General features: G+C 34.8%; 2 protein-coding genes across 2 annotated transcripts in view; both read right to left on the bottom strand.

Moving 5' to 3' along the window:
- Window positions 1-1,178: 1,178 nt before the first annotated feature.
- Window positions 1,179-13,064, bottom strand: LOC128215991 (protocadherin-like wing polarity protein stan). Its single transcript, XM_052922588.1, has 11 exons — window positions 13,001-13,064; window positions 10,899-11,037; window positions 10,431-10,677; window positions 8,251-8,384; window positions 7,471-7,697; window positions 7,067-7,259; window positions 6,467-6,727; window positions 5,939-6,085; window positions 5,148-5,311; window positions 2,987-3,083; window positions 1,179-1,186 (listed from the first exon to the last, which is right to left on the bottom strand). The coding sequence occupies exons 2-11, from the start codon at window positions 10,969-10,971 to the stop codon at window positions 1,179-1,181; spliced, it is 1,551 nt and encodes a 516-aa protein (XP_052778548.1). The 5' UTR covers window positions 10,972-11,037; window positions 13,001-13,064.
- A 3,338-nt stretch (window positions 13,065-16,402) lies between these two features.
- LOC128217886 (protocadherin Fat 4-like) overlaps window positions 16,403-18,294 on the bottom strand; it is a 52,342-nt gene continuing 50,450 nt past the window's right edge. Inside the window, exon 46 of the mRNA XM_052925321.1 lies at window positions 16,403-16,734. Coding sequence (XP_052781281.1) covers window positions 16,661-16,734 — 74 coding nt within the window. The 3' untranslated portion in view covers window positions 16,403-16,660. The remainder of the gene's footprint in view (window positions 16,735-18,294) is intronic.

The raw sequence follows: 18,294 nt of genomic DNA, 5'->3' as shown, positions 1-18,294 counted from the left end.
TTTCGGAAATGATGTCCTAGAAATTGTATCCCAGCACTGTGTATGCTGATGTTTGTTTTGAAATTTAAAGCAGCTAAAATTTAAAATAGTAAAAATTACCAAATGTACTTTCACTGTTTTAAACAGTAAAATATCATTTTAATTTCAATCATAAATCACCAGAAAGCATGTATCACAAATACTATTTATACTGTCCTTTTTATACTGTCCTTTTCAAATGATCTTATCATCAAGATAATGTTAAATAACGAATCAATCATAGTACAAAAACTAAAATTGATAGCCAGTTGAGATACTGATATGAATATTTATAGTTCATGTATGTATGAATGTCCAGAAATAAAACTTGATGTGACATCATCTTTTGCATCTTCTGAAGGTCATGCATGTCAATGACATTCATACATACATGAACTATAGATATAATGTATATCCACCAACATTTCAAAGGTATCATCGAAAAACCTGTTAGCATACCTCCCTGCAATTTTGATTAATAAAATATTCTATAAAACAAGAAAAGAAGATCTATGTTTGAATGCTCCATGTAAAACAGTGTGTTTGTTAATTGAGTTTATCAAGGTTTGCCCAAGCCTATTGGCTGTAATATAGTCTGACCCCAACATACCGGTAGCAGAATAACTGTATATTTAACTGTAATAGTAGTCACAGTGTATAAAGGAGACTGTATGCATCCGGATATTGCGAAGTGATTTCAATGGCCGATACACGATATTTGCATGGGAGTTTTAGTTTAAGCACATTTTAATGGTTTAACTCTGGACAACATTAAAAAAAGTATACATAAATAATATGATAAAGAATCAATTTATCTTGTGTATGCACTGTTTTAGTCATAAACCAAGTGTTATGTATGAAAACGTTGAAACTCACTAGGGGACACTGATATTCGACTCCTGGTCCATGTCTAAATATTCAATTTTCATCCGAATTATGCCCATTTTGGGAAAAAGACCCTAGACATTTTGGGAAATTTTGCGTCGTGAAAATGCGGAAATTGGGAAATTTTACAGTGAAAAGAAAAAGCTGTCTAGTCTCCTGTGAATAAGGAAATGATTTAATATTAGTTTATTTTCCCTTTAAAAGACCCACAATGGCTGAAATATCAATCCTTGGGGTGTAAATATCTATTGCAATAAATCATGACATATAATAGTTCATATGTCTGAATGTAATGAAAATCAATGATTTCTGAGTTCAATTACCAAAAAAACTTACAATCACATAATTTATTAGGATGTTGAAAATGAACCAGTACAGGTAAAAAGAATTTAAAAAAAAAAAAAAAAAAATTTTTTTTTTTTTTTTTTTTTTTGGATTGGGATTTTTTTCTGAAGATTGGGAAAAATATCTTATATTTTGCTTTGGGAATGGGTCCGATAGTCGGACCCGTGGGTACTATAGAAAAAGCCCTGATCTTCATGTTGCATAACTAATTCACAACAAAAAAATTTGACTGTGTGAAAGTGCAAATTCATAACCTAATGTTAAATGCATAAAAAGTAATCATAGATGATTTTAACTACATTTCATTGCAAGTTTTAAAATTAGGTCGCGAAAAATGTGCCCTCTCGTCGGTGAGAAATGGCTTATTTATTACTTCGTTTAACGTTTACAATGCAATATAACTTAAACAACACGCTTCATTTACTGTTGAATATTATCTACTGGATGAGTACCATCTTATTGTTATGAAAAGATAAACAATTATACCTTTTTCGAAAGTTGTGTAAAGCGTAAACGTATTGGCCATTGAAATCACCTCGCAATATTCGGATGCATACAGTCTCCTTTATACACCGTGGTAGTAGTAGTTTTATTCGTGCACTATGTCAATAACAGTACATTTAACATCAATATAAGGTATATCACATATTGTATTTGCATGATATTTAGAATCCCCGTAAGTTATATCACAGAAAGTTTAACATGAAATACATAATACTTGATCTACTAAAACATTCTGTATTTCTTCTGTTGTAAATGATAAAGGTATCTAATTTATTACCAAATAAAGATTAACATAATAAATGACATTACACAGGATAACCAGTAAAGCTTTGCACAAGTACAAAAGCTTATTTCCAACGGGTCCATCATCACAGTCTAAGGTATTAAAGTTGGCATTAAATGGTTTAGTATACAGTATTATATATTATTTATCATGTACTCAGATGAATTAAATTAATAAATGACATTCATCACAAATAAACTACTATCAGTATCACATAATTATATAATATATACAATACAATTATACAGATTAGTTAAGGAATATTTAAAAATTACCAAAGCAACTATATTAAAATTATGCATATTCTTAGAAAGTGCACTTATATTTACCTATACATAAAATTTATGAATACAAAAAGACAGACTTTTCCAACTTCTCCATCTCCTTTAAGAGGTGAGTTTTGACTAATTTCTTAAAAACATACTTTGATTCTGTGTCTTTGATGTTATTTGGAAGCATGCTCCAATCCCTTATACCATTATTATATAAAAATAAGCTGCTGTAAAACCATCATTATGTGGGACATAAAACTTTAAGTTGGATCTACTATCATATGAGTGAACTGCGTTACATTTGGCAAAATTATCCTTCATATAACTTGGACAATTGCCATAAAAAAAAATTATGTACATGATTTAGCCTAAGTTATCTACATCTTTGTTCGACATTTAAAAAACCATGATCAGCAAAACTTGCCACTGAGAGGGAGGTTCTACTAAATGATTTATTGCAACAGATATTTATACTTACAGGGATTGATATATCAGCCATTTCAGGTCTTTTGAAAGGGAAATGAAACTTATATTTTAATTATACCCTCATTTGTAGGAGACAGAAAAGCTTGATCTTTAAACTGAAAAATTTCCTAATTTTTTTTGTTATAAAGCAATTATTTTTTCCAAAAACGTCTAGCCTCTTGGGTACAAAAATGGGCAGAAAAAGGCGGCTTACCTGTGATTGAGAAAGAGATGTCCCCAAATGTGCCAAAGTCTGGATCTGACCCTGTCACCGTTGTCACTGACCTGCCCACACTTGCATTCTCATCAAGCTGGAAAAGTTACATGCTGAACAGAGTTGCTATAAGTGCAGCCTACAGGTCATACTTAACATATTTGACAAGTTTATCACATGATTTCACTTCAATTTTAATACATAACTTAAACATGTACTCTCACAGACTGACCGTTTTGACCTGTTTTTGTATTTGAATGTTTTGTACAGTATATGTCTGAAAATCTGTTATATAAGACTGAAGGTAAAAGTTCAGATTGTAGTGTTTAATATTTGAGAATAAGAAATATAAAAAATTGGTATTTGTTCATTGTAACCACCACACCTCCAGGTCCGGGGGTATACCGGGGATAGCCATGGAAATGGGCCTTGTTTTTACCTTTCAGGTGGCCCCGCAGTTAGTCCACCTAAATGGCCGTCAACGAGTCTTTTGACGATTTTTTTAATATGGCAGACTCGTGACTTCCACCATTCCAGAAAAAGGTAGCAAGCGGTCCTTGCGCAGAGAATCCTCGCGGCCACAATTTTGAAATTATCTCCGTTATAAATTCAATTTTCTACGAAAATATTATTACCTATTATTAAACACATATTAAGTTATGTCAGTATGCCCAAAAAACATGTTAAGTTATCATAAAACACTTACAAGTGTCGATTGTTTATCAAGTATCCCGATATCGGTAAATCTGGGACAAATCTGACTAGTTGTGTACATGTATAATGGTATTTGTGACCCATAATATGTTCATGTGAAAATAACAATTCTAATGACAAATTTAATCCAGTTCAGATCACTGTCGGATAAAAATTGAACAACTTTGTCATTATAATTCAACATCAATGCATATTATTACAGTATATAATTTCGCCCATTGTTAAATGGTAGAGAGTTGTAGCGTTACAGGGATACATAAGAAATGTCAAAATAATAATAAAAAGTATCCCTGATCGCTCATTATTGTAGCTACCCGCAGTGCCGGGGGCATTTGGCGGGGATTTTACCATCAGTTTGTCTCCGCAGGAGAGGGAGTTTATCTGGGATTTGCTTGACAGAAAGTTTAAGTCCCTGCTATTCCCCAGATCTGGGTGGGCCCTGGTTGCAATTGACTGGTGCATTACCCTACACAACTGTTTTCAAAGCATTGATCAATGCAAAATTGAGCTCATTCTAAGACAAAACAAAAAAAATTGTCAAATCAGTCAATTTGTGAGAGTGCAGCTTAAATAGCTAGTCATTCTAAAATACCGTCCATGGTTTTTTTTAGGCTAAACATCATTAAAACCAAAAGCCTGTGCGGCATTTTAGAAAGTCGGATTACTTAAACGTAAAGATCATACGAAAATTTTACTTTTTCTAAATTTCAACACTCAACAAATATCCCTTTTTTAGAATTGTGTACCTGTTACACGAGTCCTTATCAACGACCATTGCTTAATCTCGACTTCAGGTTTTATATCATTACATAAAATAGTAAAATAAGAAAAATAAAGCAGAATAATTCACAACACAGTGGAAAAAATAAATATAAGGGAAGTAACAGTGTAACAGTCCTGTTGCAGGATACACTGTACTATACTTTCATGAATACGATGATAACCTTGCGTGAGTTATTTCCCTTGATAATCTTAATTCGGGTTGATGTCACTTACAATAAGGTCACACAATAGTCAGTTACAAACAATTTAGTAATTACAAAACAACCTGTATATACCTTATTATGTTCCTCAATTGATCAGCTGCCAGTGATTTAATTGATTGAAGTACACATGTATACCGAGTGGAAAAAACTGTACCATGTTTTGGGCTTAAACCAGACGACTGTTTCTTCCTATGCATAATTAGTAATTATGCATAGGAAGAAACAGTCGTCTGGTTCAAGCCCAAAAATATTAGCATATTTGGGACACGACTACATGTAATATCATGTAATTAATCATTAATTACATGATATTACATGTAGTCGTGTCCCAAATATGCTAATATTTTTAAGTGGACATAAACTTTAAGAATTTGAGTTTATTATTTGTACTATATCATTACATTACAACGTCGATAAGTTTTTAACAATATACGATTTATGTTTAAAAATAAGTATCATACCAAAACAGTTGTGCCTGCGATAGTTGGAGTGAACTCGTTCACCGACGTCACAGAAACTATGACGGTAGCAGTTGATGTCAGCGGGGATGATACCCCGTCATCGACCTCTATAACCAACGTATAGACGTCTGGGTCGTTGATCGGAGCATCCAAGTCTATTACACCTAAATTGTGAGTAAAATGACTTCATATTTCTATTATACATTTAAGCTGCACTCTCACAGATATACCATTTTTACAACTTATTTTATTTTTTGGCTTGAAAAGAGCAATTTTTTGCGCACATATCTGCAACCAATGATAAATGATTGCTGGCAAAAATCAGAATGTAGATTTTCATATTTCCGTTCGAAAATTAATGTTTTATGGCTCAAACCTGTCGTCACTTACCGTTAATGAAAATGCATAAAACATCAAATTTTTTAACTTAAATATAAAAATCTGCAATCTATTTTTAGTCAGCAGTCTTATATAACTGGTTTCCTTGGATTTTCGGTAAATTGGCTCGTTCGATCGAAGACAAAAATGAAAAAGTTGTCAAAACGTTCAATCTGTGAGAGAACAACTTTGAACGATCATGTGTGAAATGTAAGATATATTTTGGAATTGCTGTGTACGTAAATGTGAAGTTCAAACCAAATATAATCCTATCTATTAACATTTCTTATAACATTTTTAAGAGTCGATTGGTATATCGTGGCCAATGGTAGCTCCAGTATTAGCCCGTCGAAAGCTTGGATTAATAATGTAAATTATTTTCAGGTAAGGTAGAACGTAAATACAACTAATACTTTTAAGATTTATCTGGTTCTGCGTCACGGCATCTAGTTCAAACTTTGTTGAGTAAGACGTCGGCGAACTAGCGGCATCAATGGTAAACCTGAATGATGTCGTGGTGGCGTCTTTGTCGGTAGCAGTTAACGTCAGTACACTTGTACCTGCGTTAAAAAGTTTTGATTTGGCACCTTTCATTTGTAATGGTCCGCTGTAAGCGGCGGATGTGAATTAATCATATAACATTCCGTTTTAGATGGATTTACGGTCATAGTACGTATGGTAGCATGCATGTTGGTAATATGCAAATTAGCAAAGCCTGGGCTCTGTGTGGATAGTGAACTTAGTGTATGTAAAGACCAGCGGACCCCTTAGGGGTCGAGCATGCTTTTCTCTGAAGGGATCTATTGAAGTTTGTTGCCTTAGTTGGTCTCGCACGTTACACATTATAAGAGTATGTTCAATCCTTGAATTCGTCTTAATTCTAATACAGTACATTACAGAAACTATATAAAACAAATTTTATACATGTTTAAATATCAAACCTGCAGTGTCTGTCTCGGAGATAGAGACATAGTAAACGTTTTTATCGAATTCCGGTGAGTTATCGTTTACGTCCGTAAGGCCGACTCGTATGGCGACCGTAGCCGACCGAACAGACGGACCCTGGTCTGACGCAATTACGGTGACGTCATAATACTCGAGACCTCCTGTAACCGGGTCACGGTCGAATGAGTTTGACGCTGTTGTAATCAACCCGCTGACTTTGTCAATGTGGAATATGCCGGATGCTGTAACCCCACTGCCTATGTGGGAAAACAAATTAACTGAGTAATATTACATGTATGGACATAATGATAAACATATTTTGATGCATTCTCTCGTATTAACTTGAATGAAATCCTAGCTTAAGAACTTCAGCGAGCACGTTATATATTACCTTTTGGGACGTGTTCATGTGTATTAAACATCAAAAAAATAAATATCAACATTAAAGTTATGGAAGCCAGAACTAATAAAATCCTTGCTCCTTATTAATACTCTTATAAAGCAAGGTCTGCCAAACTGTTGAGTATTTCCGCAATCGTTGGATATAATGGTTAGCATCCTCTTTACCGAAACACCATATTTATATATCAACTAACTTTTAGTAATGGTCCCGAGACTATACGTGATCTGCCCAGCCACCCCGAGATCTGTGTCGGAGGCGGTCACCGTTACGATGGTTGTTCCGGTAGTTGAATCCTCCTCGATGTTGTAGGGGGTCGTGGAGCTGGTAAACACAGGACTGAAACCTGTCGTCTCAAATACTGGAGCGGCCTCGTTTTCACCTGTGATCTACGCATATATAATATAAAAATGAAGAAAACACTGCTTAAAAATATACATTTGCGTAATGAATATATTTTATAAAGTTAAAACACTTCTTGTTTTCATTCGATGGCGGTTTTTCAAAACATTTTTAATGAATCATAACTATATAGTATTTTTTCTTATGTTTATAGGAGATTTAAGCATATATGTTGCAATAACTAAACTACACTATTACCGATATAATGACGGTGGCCGTTGACGTTAATCCGCCGTCACTGGCTTCAACTTCTAACGTATACTGAAAGTTGACGGCAGATAACGTCTCGTAATCAATGATGTTACTTGAAGTAACTATCTGTTTTAGGTTAGTGCCAAATTTATTGGCTTCGTCGCCGGCGGTTATCGAGATTGTCATTGTATCGCCGTCGGCGTCGTTGACAGTAAGTAACTTGACAGATGTGCCTGGAAAGCAACAACGAATATAAAATGATTTCGTTCACAGAACTATCGTTGACTATCATCTACAAATAGCAATGCTTTACTATCATACTTAGAATAAGACCCTTGTGACCAGCATACTATCGATCTATCAAATAATTTAAATGTGCAAGCTAGTCATAGCCTATGGTCAGCTTATCAAGATTTTATATGGTTGGCTTCAATGGGTCAATTGTTCAGAACTTTTTTAAAGTTAAAAACATAATTAGCAACATTGTTGTTAACTTTCAAATGTGAACAATTTGATGGTGCGCTCACCTATTTAAATACAAACAAGTACGACTGAAACGGTTGTCTCAAATCTTGTTAGCAATACAGCAGGTCAAAAGTGTATCCTTCCAGAGCAGTAACAATTTGAAAGTAAACAACAAAGACGTTATCAACGTTGTAAACTTTTACAAAGTTCTGAACAATTGGCCCAATGTGTTTTTATAATATTTACTTGTTTATCAACATTCAACTTTTTTTTCTTTAAGTGACACAAACATTTGATCCTCTACATAAGGAAAACGAGTACCTGCTGCTGTGTTTTCCGCTATGGAGGCGTAGTAAATATTGGATGAAAATGATGGCGGGTTGTCGTTAACGTTGTTCACGGTAATCGTGACGGTAGACGAAGCAGAATCCGTACCGGCTGCGTCAGTAGTAGCTCTGGAATAAGCACCACGTCAATTGTTTGAAACCCTTAAAATCAACGCACCATACATGTATCATGAACATTTTGTATAAACCTTAAATACGTATTCGGTGGACATGGGTGTCCCGTTTTAGATTTCAGGAGCATATGATTATAATCAATACGATAAGAAGAAACTGAACACATATGAGTTTTGATTTGTAGTAACTGAAGATTTTATGAAGACATATGAAGAGGAGTTTTCTATTATTGTGTAGCCGTAATAAGCAGAGGAGCGTTTAAATAAAAATCTTACCCGGTATTTAGTGCAGTAGTTTCATTACTTTGTCACATATTTGTGTAAATTAAACCCTAGCCAACAAAAACACGAACTTAAAGAAATAAAAAAGATCTCAATATTGCCTTTTATGATGCTTTACAGGTTTCAGGTTTTTAAAGTAACGACTACAATCCTTTATTAAAACAGCCCCAGGGGTGGTATTCAATATGTAACTTAAGTCAATCTTATGGTCATACATCATAGACTCTATTGGTCAGTTATTAATAACAAATTATCCGATTAGCTACATCGTTCTAAGATCCAGGTAAGACCATTATTGAATACCAACCCTGGTTTAAAAGGTGACAGTAGGTGCAAGAAATCGTTTTTCAGGCATCCGACGAACAGTTTTGTCAACTTTGTAAATAAATGTTTGTATCATTTTCAAGTGTCTTAATGTAGTGAACAAGCTTTCGGAGCATCTCGGGTTTTTTCAATTGAAAACAACTTCGGATGTATGTGGACGGTTAACAATGTCAGAAATATTGTCATTGAACAACGCTGCAAGTAGATCGCGTAGTAATTTCAATTTAGCAGTTAAACTTTATGACTATACACTTGGGAATCTTAATTATTTATGCAATTAAACACTTCACTGGCAATCAATTTTAACTAAGTAATACAACATACACGTTAAAAAAACTTCAATTAACTTATACTATAAAGATTTTACGAACTTCTGCTACTGATGTAAACTTTTTTTCGGTGGAAAATGGCCGAGGAGTTCCGAATGTGGAGCAAGATTATGTTAGAGCTGCATTATCACAGATTCACCATTTTTACAATTTTTTTAGTTTTTGTCTGAGAATGAGCGTAAATATCTGCAAACCAGTGATAAATGATTGCTGACAAAAGATCAGATCATACATTTTCATATTTCCGTTCCAAAATTAATATTTTATGGCTTAAACCGTTAGAAACGGAACATGCATAAAACATCATTTTTTGAACTACAATACAAAAATCCGCGATCTATTTTTTGTCAGCAGTCTTAAGTGACTGGTTTACATGCATTTTCGGGTTTCAAATTGGGTCGTTCCACGACAAAAAAAGTTGTCAAAACGTTCAATATGTGAGAGTGCAGCTTTAAGTGTTATACCCGAAAACATATGTTTACACACTTATGGTTGCATAACAGTTGATTTCACGTTCGATTTCATTGGAGTACAGACTGCTATAACTGTATGAAATAAATTGCAGTTGTAAATCTAACAAAAAAGTAATTAAAAATAACTTTTAATTCCAGAATGATCTGGTCTCGCCAGGCATAGATATGTAACATACTAGACAATGGCTGGATATAATAACAAGCAAGACGCGTAGCTGCCTATACGCGAGAACGCGGCTTAATCTACACGATTCTGACAAAAAAATCAGCCAAAGTTGCAGTATGGGTACTTGACTATATGATCCTAAAACTGTCTAAGTACAGTACTAACGCACTTCAGAACGCCCAGAATGCACGAGATTGCACGATTGTTTTCCGAGGAGGCCCCAGACCCCACCCCCACAGCACTATGATGAATCCACATAAATCGAGGGCTAGCTACGCCCCTGCAAGCTAATTTGTACATAGGTCACCAGGGGTAAATATTTTGCGATCGTACGAAAACAATTTCGGAGTTTTACTGTCGACGTTTCAAAGCGTTTCGATCAATTCAGAAGAAACATAAGTTGATCTAATAAAAATCATTTTTCTGTAATTCGGGTTTTTACCGGCATACTCGTAAATGTTACTTACACAATTTCTAATTCATATTGCCGGTCAGTTGCAACTTCATAGTCGAACGTGTTTGTAGTTACGACGTTTGACCCCGTAACGCCAAATTTCGTGGGCGAGGCCGGGGACTGCCACCCTATTGTGAACGTTATGACGCCTCCATCGGCGTCGGTAGCTGCTAGACTGAGTACAACGGTGCCGGTGGCGACGGATTCGGCGACGGTCAACGTCGATGAATTTGTGGCGGGGCTGGTGAAACTTGGGACAGCTGGAATAGACATTTTTTTAAAATACAAAACATAGTAAATCGAACATAATTTCAGTTGAAAATGACGAAAGATGTTCCGTTTGTTATGACATACCCATACACAATTAAGGAAATTGATTTTCTTTGAGTGGATTTTTCTTATTTATTCAAAGTGCATCGAGTATAATAACAAACAATTGTGACAATCGTATTTTTTATCTAACTAGAAGAGCCAATATTACCTCCATGTGTTATGTCCAGAACAGTGATCCACAGCACAAAGCTGATAAGCCATGCTGTAATCTTGTTTGACATTCTTCCTCTCCAGGTTTCACTATGAATATGTTTCTAGTTATTCAGCTGTGATGTAGCATATTTCTCCTAAACGTATTTCAAGTTTGAATTTATCATCATTATTATTATTATTATTATTATTATTATTATTATTATTATTATTATTAATATTATTATTATTATTATTATTATTATTTTTTTATCATTATTATTATTATTAATATTATTATTATTATTATTATTATTATTATTATTATTATTATTATTATTATTATTATAGTTAATATTATTTATTATTTTAGTTATTGGAATGATTATTATCATTTCATATATCCAGTGACTCGATTGAATGAACGAAAATGATTAGAATACAAAACATATTTTGTTCTCATTTTATTTAAAGTAATAAACCTATTAGTTCATTGCATTACAATGATTGCAAATGTTACTCCCGATCCCTGGATATAGTTGATCAGTGGCGTAGCTACATGTAGGCCTTGTAGGCTTGGACAAAATTTAAGTGACCCAAAAATGCAATAAAAACTAATAGCTACTCAAACACTTTGAACAAAAGTTTGAGTTTTATTTTAACCAATACAAGTTTGATGTTCATTTAAACTATTTGCAGGATGTAGTGCTTGATTTAAATTATTATCATTACAAATATGATTAAGTGTGTGTAATGTGCATATAAAAGTCCAAAACCCATTGGAAAGTAGAACCATGGGGCCTACAAGTTGTTAAGACATAGCTACGCCCCTGTTGATTTATGATCAACTCTTTTACATTTTAACAAATGTAATATAATTAAAGGCACCTCTTACAAGTTGATAGGGACCCGAAGTATATTAGTGAAAGAAGTATTTGCTTTCGAAGATAACGACTCATTATATGTCCTTAAACGTATTACAGTGTCATGTATTTTTCTCTTTTCCGACCTTCTCCGACCTATAACAGCCATAGAACGCAAAACCAATCCAGGACAGGCTCAATTTGAGTGGGAATGTTTATTTTACCAAATTTACAATAGCCGAAAAACAGAGCGAAACTTAATTTCGGTCTTTTAGTAGATAGCTGTCAATCACAATGTCATTGAAGCTACACCACAGGAAACTATACCTCTAAAGAAACAGTCTGTCAGGCTCCTTGTAACCGTCTGTTTTCTACTATTCTGTATTTAGGACCGAACAATTATATTACGAACTTATTTGAGGAAATGGTTCCACATAAATCAAACTGCAAAAGAGTCCATTTATAACGCGGATTTTGTTCATGTTTTTTATTTGGCCCATGTTCTAGTAAGAATCGTTCAGTTATTAAGTCTGACAGAATCTTCCTTTAATCTCATTGAACTACTCAGTATTAGTAAAACTGAACATGTTTGTTTCTTGAAATGTTTTGCTCACCTACAATCATACATGATTTTATATAAAATTGAAATAGTGCGTACTGTTCTTTACAAGAAGTTTACAAAAGTTTTGCGTTTTCTGAACTAGCATTTTAAAATTCATGAACAAATTGAACTGTATATCTATCTATAAAAGGTAGAAGAATACTTTATTATGCAAACAAATCTGGCAAGATCCATAGCATCGCAGAATTAACAACAAAGTAAATTAATATACTGGTACAGCAAGATGTCATCAGGCATAGTTAGTTTACATAATATATTCAAATAGCAATATGAAATTTATATACTTGAAGGAAGAATTTCATGTCGGGGGAGACAACATGTATTCGATTTAAATAATATAGGTAAAAGCACGTCAGTCATATACTAAATGGCGTCTTATTTCAAAAGCCTTAAAAGTAAATGTGGCAAGATTTTTTAATTCGACTGAACTTTCACTATTTATCAATTGCATACATATGAAAATAAACTTGGATTACGCCAAAAGTAGTTGTTTATATATTTTTATATATAAAAGGTACCGATGAAACTTAAAGCTGTGCATGTGAAGAAGGTTTATACAAATTCTATATCATTTTAAATATCGCAACTTGAAACATATCTACTTCGTTCCTTCAATTAACTACAGACTAAGATCACCTTTTTGAAATATACTCCGATTTGTTGAATCAAACTTCACATCCCTTTTTTCGTAACAATTTTTAAATGACTGTGTTTTATATTTAAACTTTAACTAAAATTCCAAATCACATCGTTAACAATAACACACCAAAACAATTCATATTTCGATCCAAATCAAATGTAAAAACTATTCGTTTATTCGTATATTCATTATAACAATGATCGTTGAGATACCTCGTACTAAGACAATTGATAGGACGTCACAAAAGCAGTGTGATACATTCTTTATAATTTGATACTAATCTATTGATTATTGTTTTGAGTACAGTAAACCACAACATGTCTTTTCATTTATTCAAAAGAGTTTATCGGGGTAGATTTAGATGGGTTTTTGTTAAGTATCGGCCCTCAATTTCTCGAAAAATAGTTCCTTATTACAGGATTAAGCTAAGCTCAATAGTTTTGTTATAGTATAATTTGTGTCGAACAGGCATTCTAAGAATTTCATAAGCCAGATGTATTGTAAAGCAGTTTATCTCTTCTCTTTAGAAATATATACACATCATTGTGTGTTTCTGTCTTAAATTGTGTTTGGGCGTACGTACGTACGAACGCGCCATAAAACATATTAAATTATTTATACATATACATTAGAAAAACGTTCATTTACTATAAGTTTACTCACCACTGCTGCGAATTAAATGCGTTTCGGAAATTATTGTAGAGATATTGATAAGTAAATAAACATTGTTTCATTGTTATCATATTAGCCTTTGTCTAACCTTGGATCAGATAATTCGGTACGAAGTGTGCCACGCTATGACTATCACGTCCATCTACAGATTTGGCAAAACTTTGAAGCACATGATTATATTTCTTAAACACTGGTTTTCGTATTATAGCTATTACTTGAAAAAAGGAGGAATCATTCTATGAAAGTGTACGGAAATCATGCACGTTAAAGGTTTAAAAACAGTATAATGTAGAAGAGGAAAACAAACAAAACACAATCTTATCTAGGAAAATTAAATTTAAAAGGAGTTTGAAAAACTCACTATGGCACTTCCGATCCGCCATTTTGAACTGTAGGTGCCATTTTTATTTTTCCTTCCCCCGCGATTCGAGCTGTTTTAAAACGCTATAATCTAGCCGAAAAATCATTTATTAAATACACCATTTGTTTTTCAACAACTTAAATTTAACATAAAGTCGCTTATAAGACAACTTTGATACATTTCAGATTTTAAGGTATTGTAGTCTGCAAAATGACGTCATGACATATATTTGATGACGTAATTTCCGTTTGTCTTTGCACGCAAATAAAATTACAATGTAATCACTTTAGTGGCAGTATAATGCACCAGTCAATTGTAACCACGCCCCCCCCCCAGGTCCGGGGAATAGCGGGGATATTGACTTTCGGTCCAGCCAACCCCGGGTAAAATCCCCACCCTGCGGGGACAAACATATGGTAAAACCCCCGCCAAATGCCCCCGCATCCCAGGGACCCTAGGTTAGGCCCAATCCCCGCTATATTTTTGCGAAGACAAAACCACCGCTTTCACCCGGCATTGCAAGTCCACCTGGAAGGTAAAAACACGGCCCTTTTACCCGGCTATCCCCGGTATACCCCCGGACCTGGGAGCCGTGGTTACAATTGACTGGTGCATAATAGGCGTAAGCGCGTTATTATGGCAAGTTTAGATATAGAAAGTGCGTACTTTTCTGTTTTAGCTCACTGTTCAAAGATAATTACCTACATTTTCGAACAATTCTATCACCCATCGGCCTTGAATAAGTACCACGCTTTATAGAAAATAAATTATTCGTTCAACTTAATAGACATAACGTCATATATTTGGTTCCCCTCTTGTTGATCACAGATAATGATCTAAGATATTTAGAACACTCCAGGTAATCTCTATGACTCGGGATTGGCTTCCTCGCTTGCTCGCTCCGCCCATTTTCATCAAGAGCTTACCTTACATGGCCTTACATATAACGGTCTCATTTCTTTGCAAGGAATAGTATGAATTCTAAGAAATGTTGCACACCACTGAGGGTCACATGACATTATAAGGACCGGCAAGTCGGGGACTGACTAGGCGGTCCTTATAATGCTATATGGCCCGGAGTGTTGTGTTATATTTCTTATATCATACCGAACACTTTAAATTACCATTCACTATTTTTAAAGCGTTTTTATGTGTTTCATTTAACAAAGCTAATAACTTTTTCTTACGATTTGTTTCGCTTAAATAAAACTCGCAAGCAGCACTTGAACCATTTTTATGACGTCAGCGGTCCATATTATATTTTGGCGAGGTCCGGACCTTCCAAAATACGATATTGACCGTTAACGTCGTAAAAACTGGACTTTTACTTAAATACAGTGATATAAGGACCGATCAACTTTATATACAAAAAGAAGGGAAACCTTATATAAGTATATTTACACCTCAACTTCCATTCCTTAAATGAACTGCCTTTCGGCAATTGCGTTCATTAATCGATGAACGCAACATCTTCGGATATGTTCGGATCGCAATTCATCGCATAACAATATACATGAAAACTATTGATCTTGTTATTGTTTGTATTGTGTCAGCAGGTCCCGTAAAATATGAATCAACATTTTTGAAAGTGCTAAGTTATTATATTTTAAACGTTTTGTTGCCAAAAGTGTTTCAAGTTTACGTTTAAAAGTGATTTCAAGTGGTTGATCTTTTCCCGCGTTATTGTGACGTCATTTGAAAAAAATGTTTCCGGTAACAGTCGGGTCGTCCTATTTACAGAATTGGTAAGAAAGGATTACTGAAAGGTAATCCGAAATGAAATGAAGTATTTTTTTAACGTTTCTTGACTAAAATAATGAACTATTGGTGTAAATATAAGGAATGAATTGCGGGGTTGATGTCATTATCGGGGATATGAACGCAATTGGGCTGGTCAAAGTACGCGTGGACTCCACACACTTAGACCAGCCCAATTGCGTTCATACCCCGATAATGACATCAACCCCGCAATTCATTCCTTAAATAATATTTAATATTACATGATGAGCAAAGAAATGAGCCCTTTCGCTGTCCGTCTTGCATCGTCACGGGTGCTCCATCAACGTTTCATTCAAATGAAGTCTCTTACTATTTAGTAAGAGACTTCATTTGAATGAAACGTTGATAGAGCACCCGTGACGATGCAAGACGGACGGCGAAAGGGCTCATTTCTTTGAATTGGATGGGCAAAATTCAGCTTACTACAAAGGAATTATTCTTGGGTATTCCTCTTTCTAAGTTGTTCAAAAAACACAGTTGGTCCTATTTAGAAATAATCTCAAAAAAGATGAGAGCAAAAGACATTCAACCTACTCTAGTTGATATTACAGCGGAAACTTCAACACTGTTATACAACAAGAATCGATAGTTTTTGAAACTTTAATAACGATCAAGTTCAAAACAGACTCATAATATTGATTATAATGGGTAACGTATAAAGCATTAAGTTATTACATGTATTCACAATATCGTCCTTGCAACCAACTCTCTGTTCCTTGAGGTTCACAAAGCTGACCGTCAATTCCACATTATCATATTCCTAGGTTATTTATAGCAGTTTTACACTTTTTATCTTTTTTTCTAAAACAAAGAAAGGAGAAATATCGAACATGACGTCATTTAATTAATTTTTAGGTTCTGGCGTGAGAAATCGACGTTCATTCGTCTTCGTGTTGAACTCGAACATTCGGCCTGACACTGAAAAACGAATATACAGAGAAAATAGAAAAATGAAGTAAATTAAGATATTCTACCTATCATTTAAATTTGTTTCAAGAATCCTGTTTTGCTTTTTTGTACTTAAATGTTTTAAACGGTTTAACTGGGGGCCGTTTCATTACGAATGTTAGAAGCGATTTTGTACTTAGGAGAATTGTTCAACGGTTATACCGGTGGCCGTTTCACTAAGAATGTTAGGAGCCAGTTCGTACTTAGGAGAATTTTTCAACGGTAATACCGGTGGCCGTTTCACCAAGTGTGTTAGGAGCGATTTCGTACTAGGGAGATGTTTTCAACGGTTATATTGGTGGCCGTTTCACCAAGAATGTTAGGAGCGATTTCCTACTTAGACGGTTTTTTTCAACTGTTATACTAGGGGCAGTTTCATCAAAAATGTTAGGAGCGATTTCCTACTTAGACGTTTTTTTTCAACTGTTATACTAGGGGCAGTTTCATCAAGAATGTTAGGAGCGATTTCCTACTTAGACGTTTTTTTTTTCAACTGTTATACTAGGGGCAGTTTCATCAAGAATGTTAGGAGCGATTTCCTACTTAGACGGTTTTTTTCAACTGTTATACTAGGGGCAGTTTCATCAAGAATGTTCGGAGCGATTTCCTACTTAGACGTTTTTTTTTTCAACTGTTATACTAGGGGCAGTTTCATCAAGAATGTTAGGAGCGATTTCGTACTTAGCGGATTTTTTCAACGGTTATACTGGTGGCCGTTTCATCAAGAATGTTAGGAGCGATTTCGTACTTAGCGGATTTTTTCAACGGTTATACTGGTGGCCGTTTCATCAAGAATGTTAGGAGCGATTTCGTACTTAGCGGATTTTTTCAACGGTTATACTGGTGGCCGTTTCATCAAGAATGTTAGGAGCGATTTCGTACTTAGCGGATTTTTTCAACGGTTATACTGGTGGCCGTTTCATCAAGAGTGGTAGGAGCGATTTCGTACTTAGCGGATTTTTTCAACGGTTATACTGGTGGCCGTTTCACCAAGAATGTTAGGAGCGATTTCGTACTTAGCGGATTTTTTCAACTGTTATACTAGGGGCAGTTTCATCAAGAATGTTAGGAGCGATTTCGTACTTAGCGGATTTTTTCAACGGTTATACTGGTGGCCGTTTCATCAAGAATGTTAGGAGCGATTTCGTACTTAGCGGATTTTTTCAACGGTTATACTGGTGGCCGTTTCATCAAGAGTGGTAGGAGCGATTTCGTACTTAGCGGATTTTTTCAACGGTTATACTGGTGGCCGTTTCACCAAGAATGTTAGGAGCGATTTCGTACTTAGCGGATTTTTTCAACTGTTATACTAGGGGCAGTTTCATCAAGAATGTTAGGAGCGATTTCGTACTTAGCGGATTTTTTCAACGGTTATACTGGTGGCCGTTTCATCAAGAATGTTAGGAGCGATTTCGTACTTAGCGGATTTTTCAACGGTTATACTGGTGGCCGTTTCATCAAGAGTGGTAGGAGCGATTTCGTACTTAGCGGATTTTTTCAACGGTTATACTGGTGGCCGTTTCACCAAGA

The sequence above is a fragment of the Mya arenaria genome, chromosome 14 (assembly GCF_026914265.1).
Source record: "Mya arenaria isolate MELC-2E11 chromosome 14, ASM2691426v1".
In the NCBI taxonomy this organism is placed as follows: Eukaryota; Metazoa; Mollusca; class Bivalvia; order Myida; family Myidae; genus Mya; species Mya arenaria.
This window is presented reverse-complemented; position numbering and strand designations above follow the sequence as displayed.

Coding starts and splice junctions, on each gene's coding strand:
- LOC128215991 (XM_052922588.1), bottom strand. CDS start 10,971: ATGTCAAACAAGATTACAGCATGGCTTATCAGCTTTGTGCTGTGGATC. Junction 10,678..10,898: donor TCTGGACATAACACATGGAG/GTAATATTGGCT, acceptor TGTCTATTCCAG/CTGTCCCAAGTTTCACCAGC. Junction 6,728..7,066: donor TCTCGGGACCATTACTAAAA/GTTAGTTGATAT, acceptor TTTCCCACATAG/GCAGTGGGGTTACAGCATCC.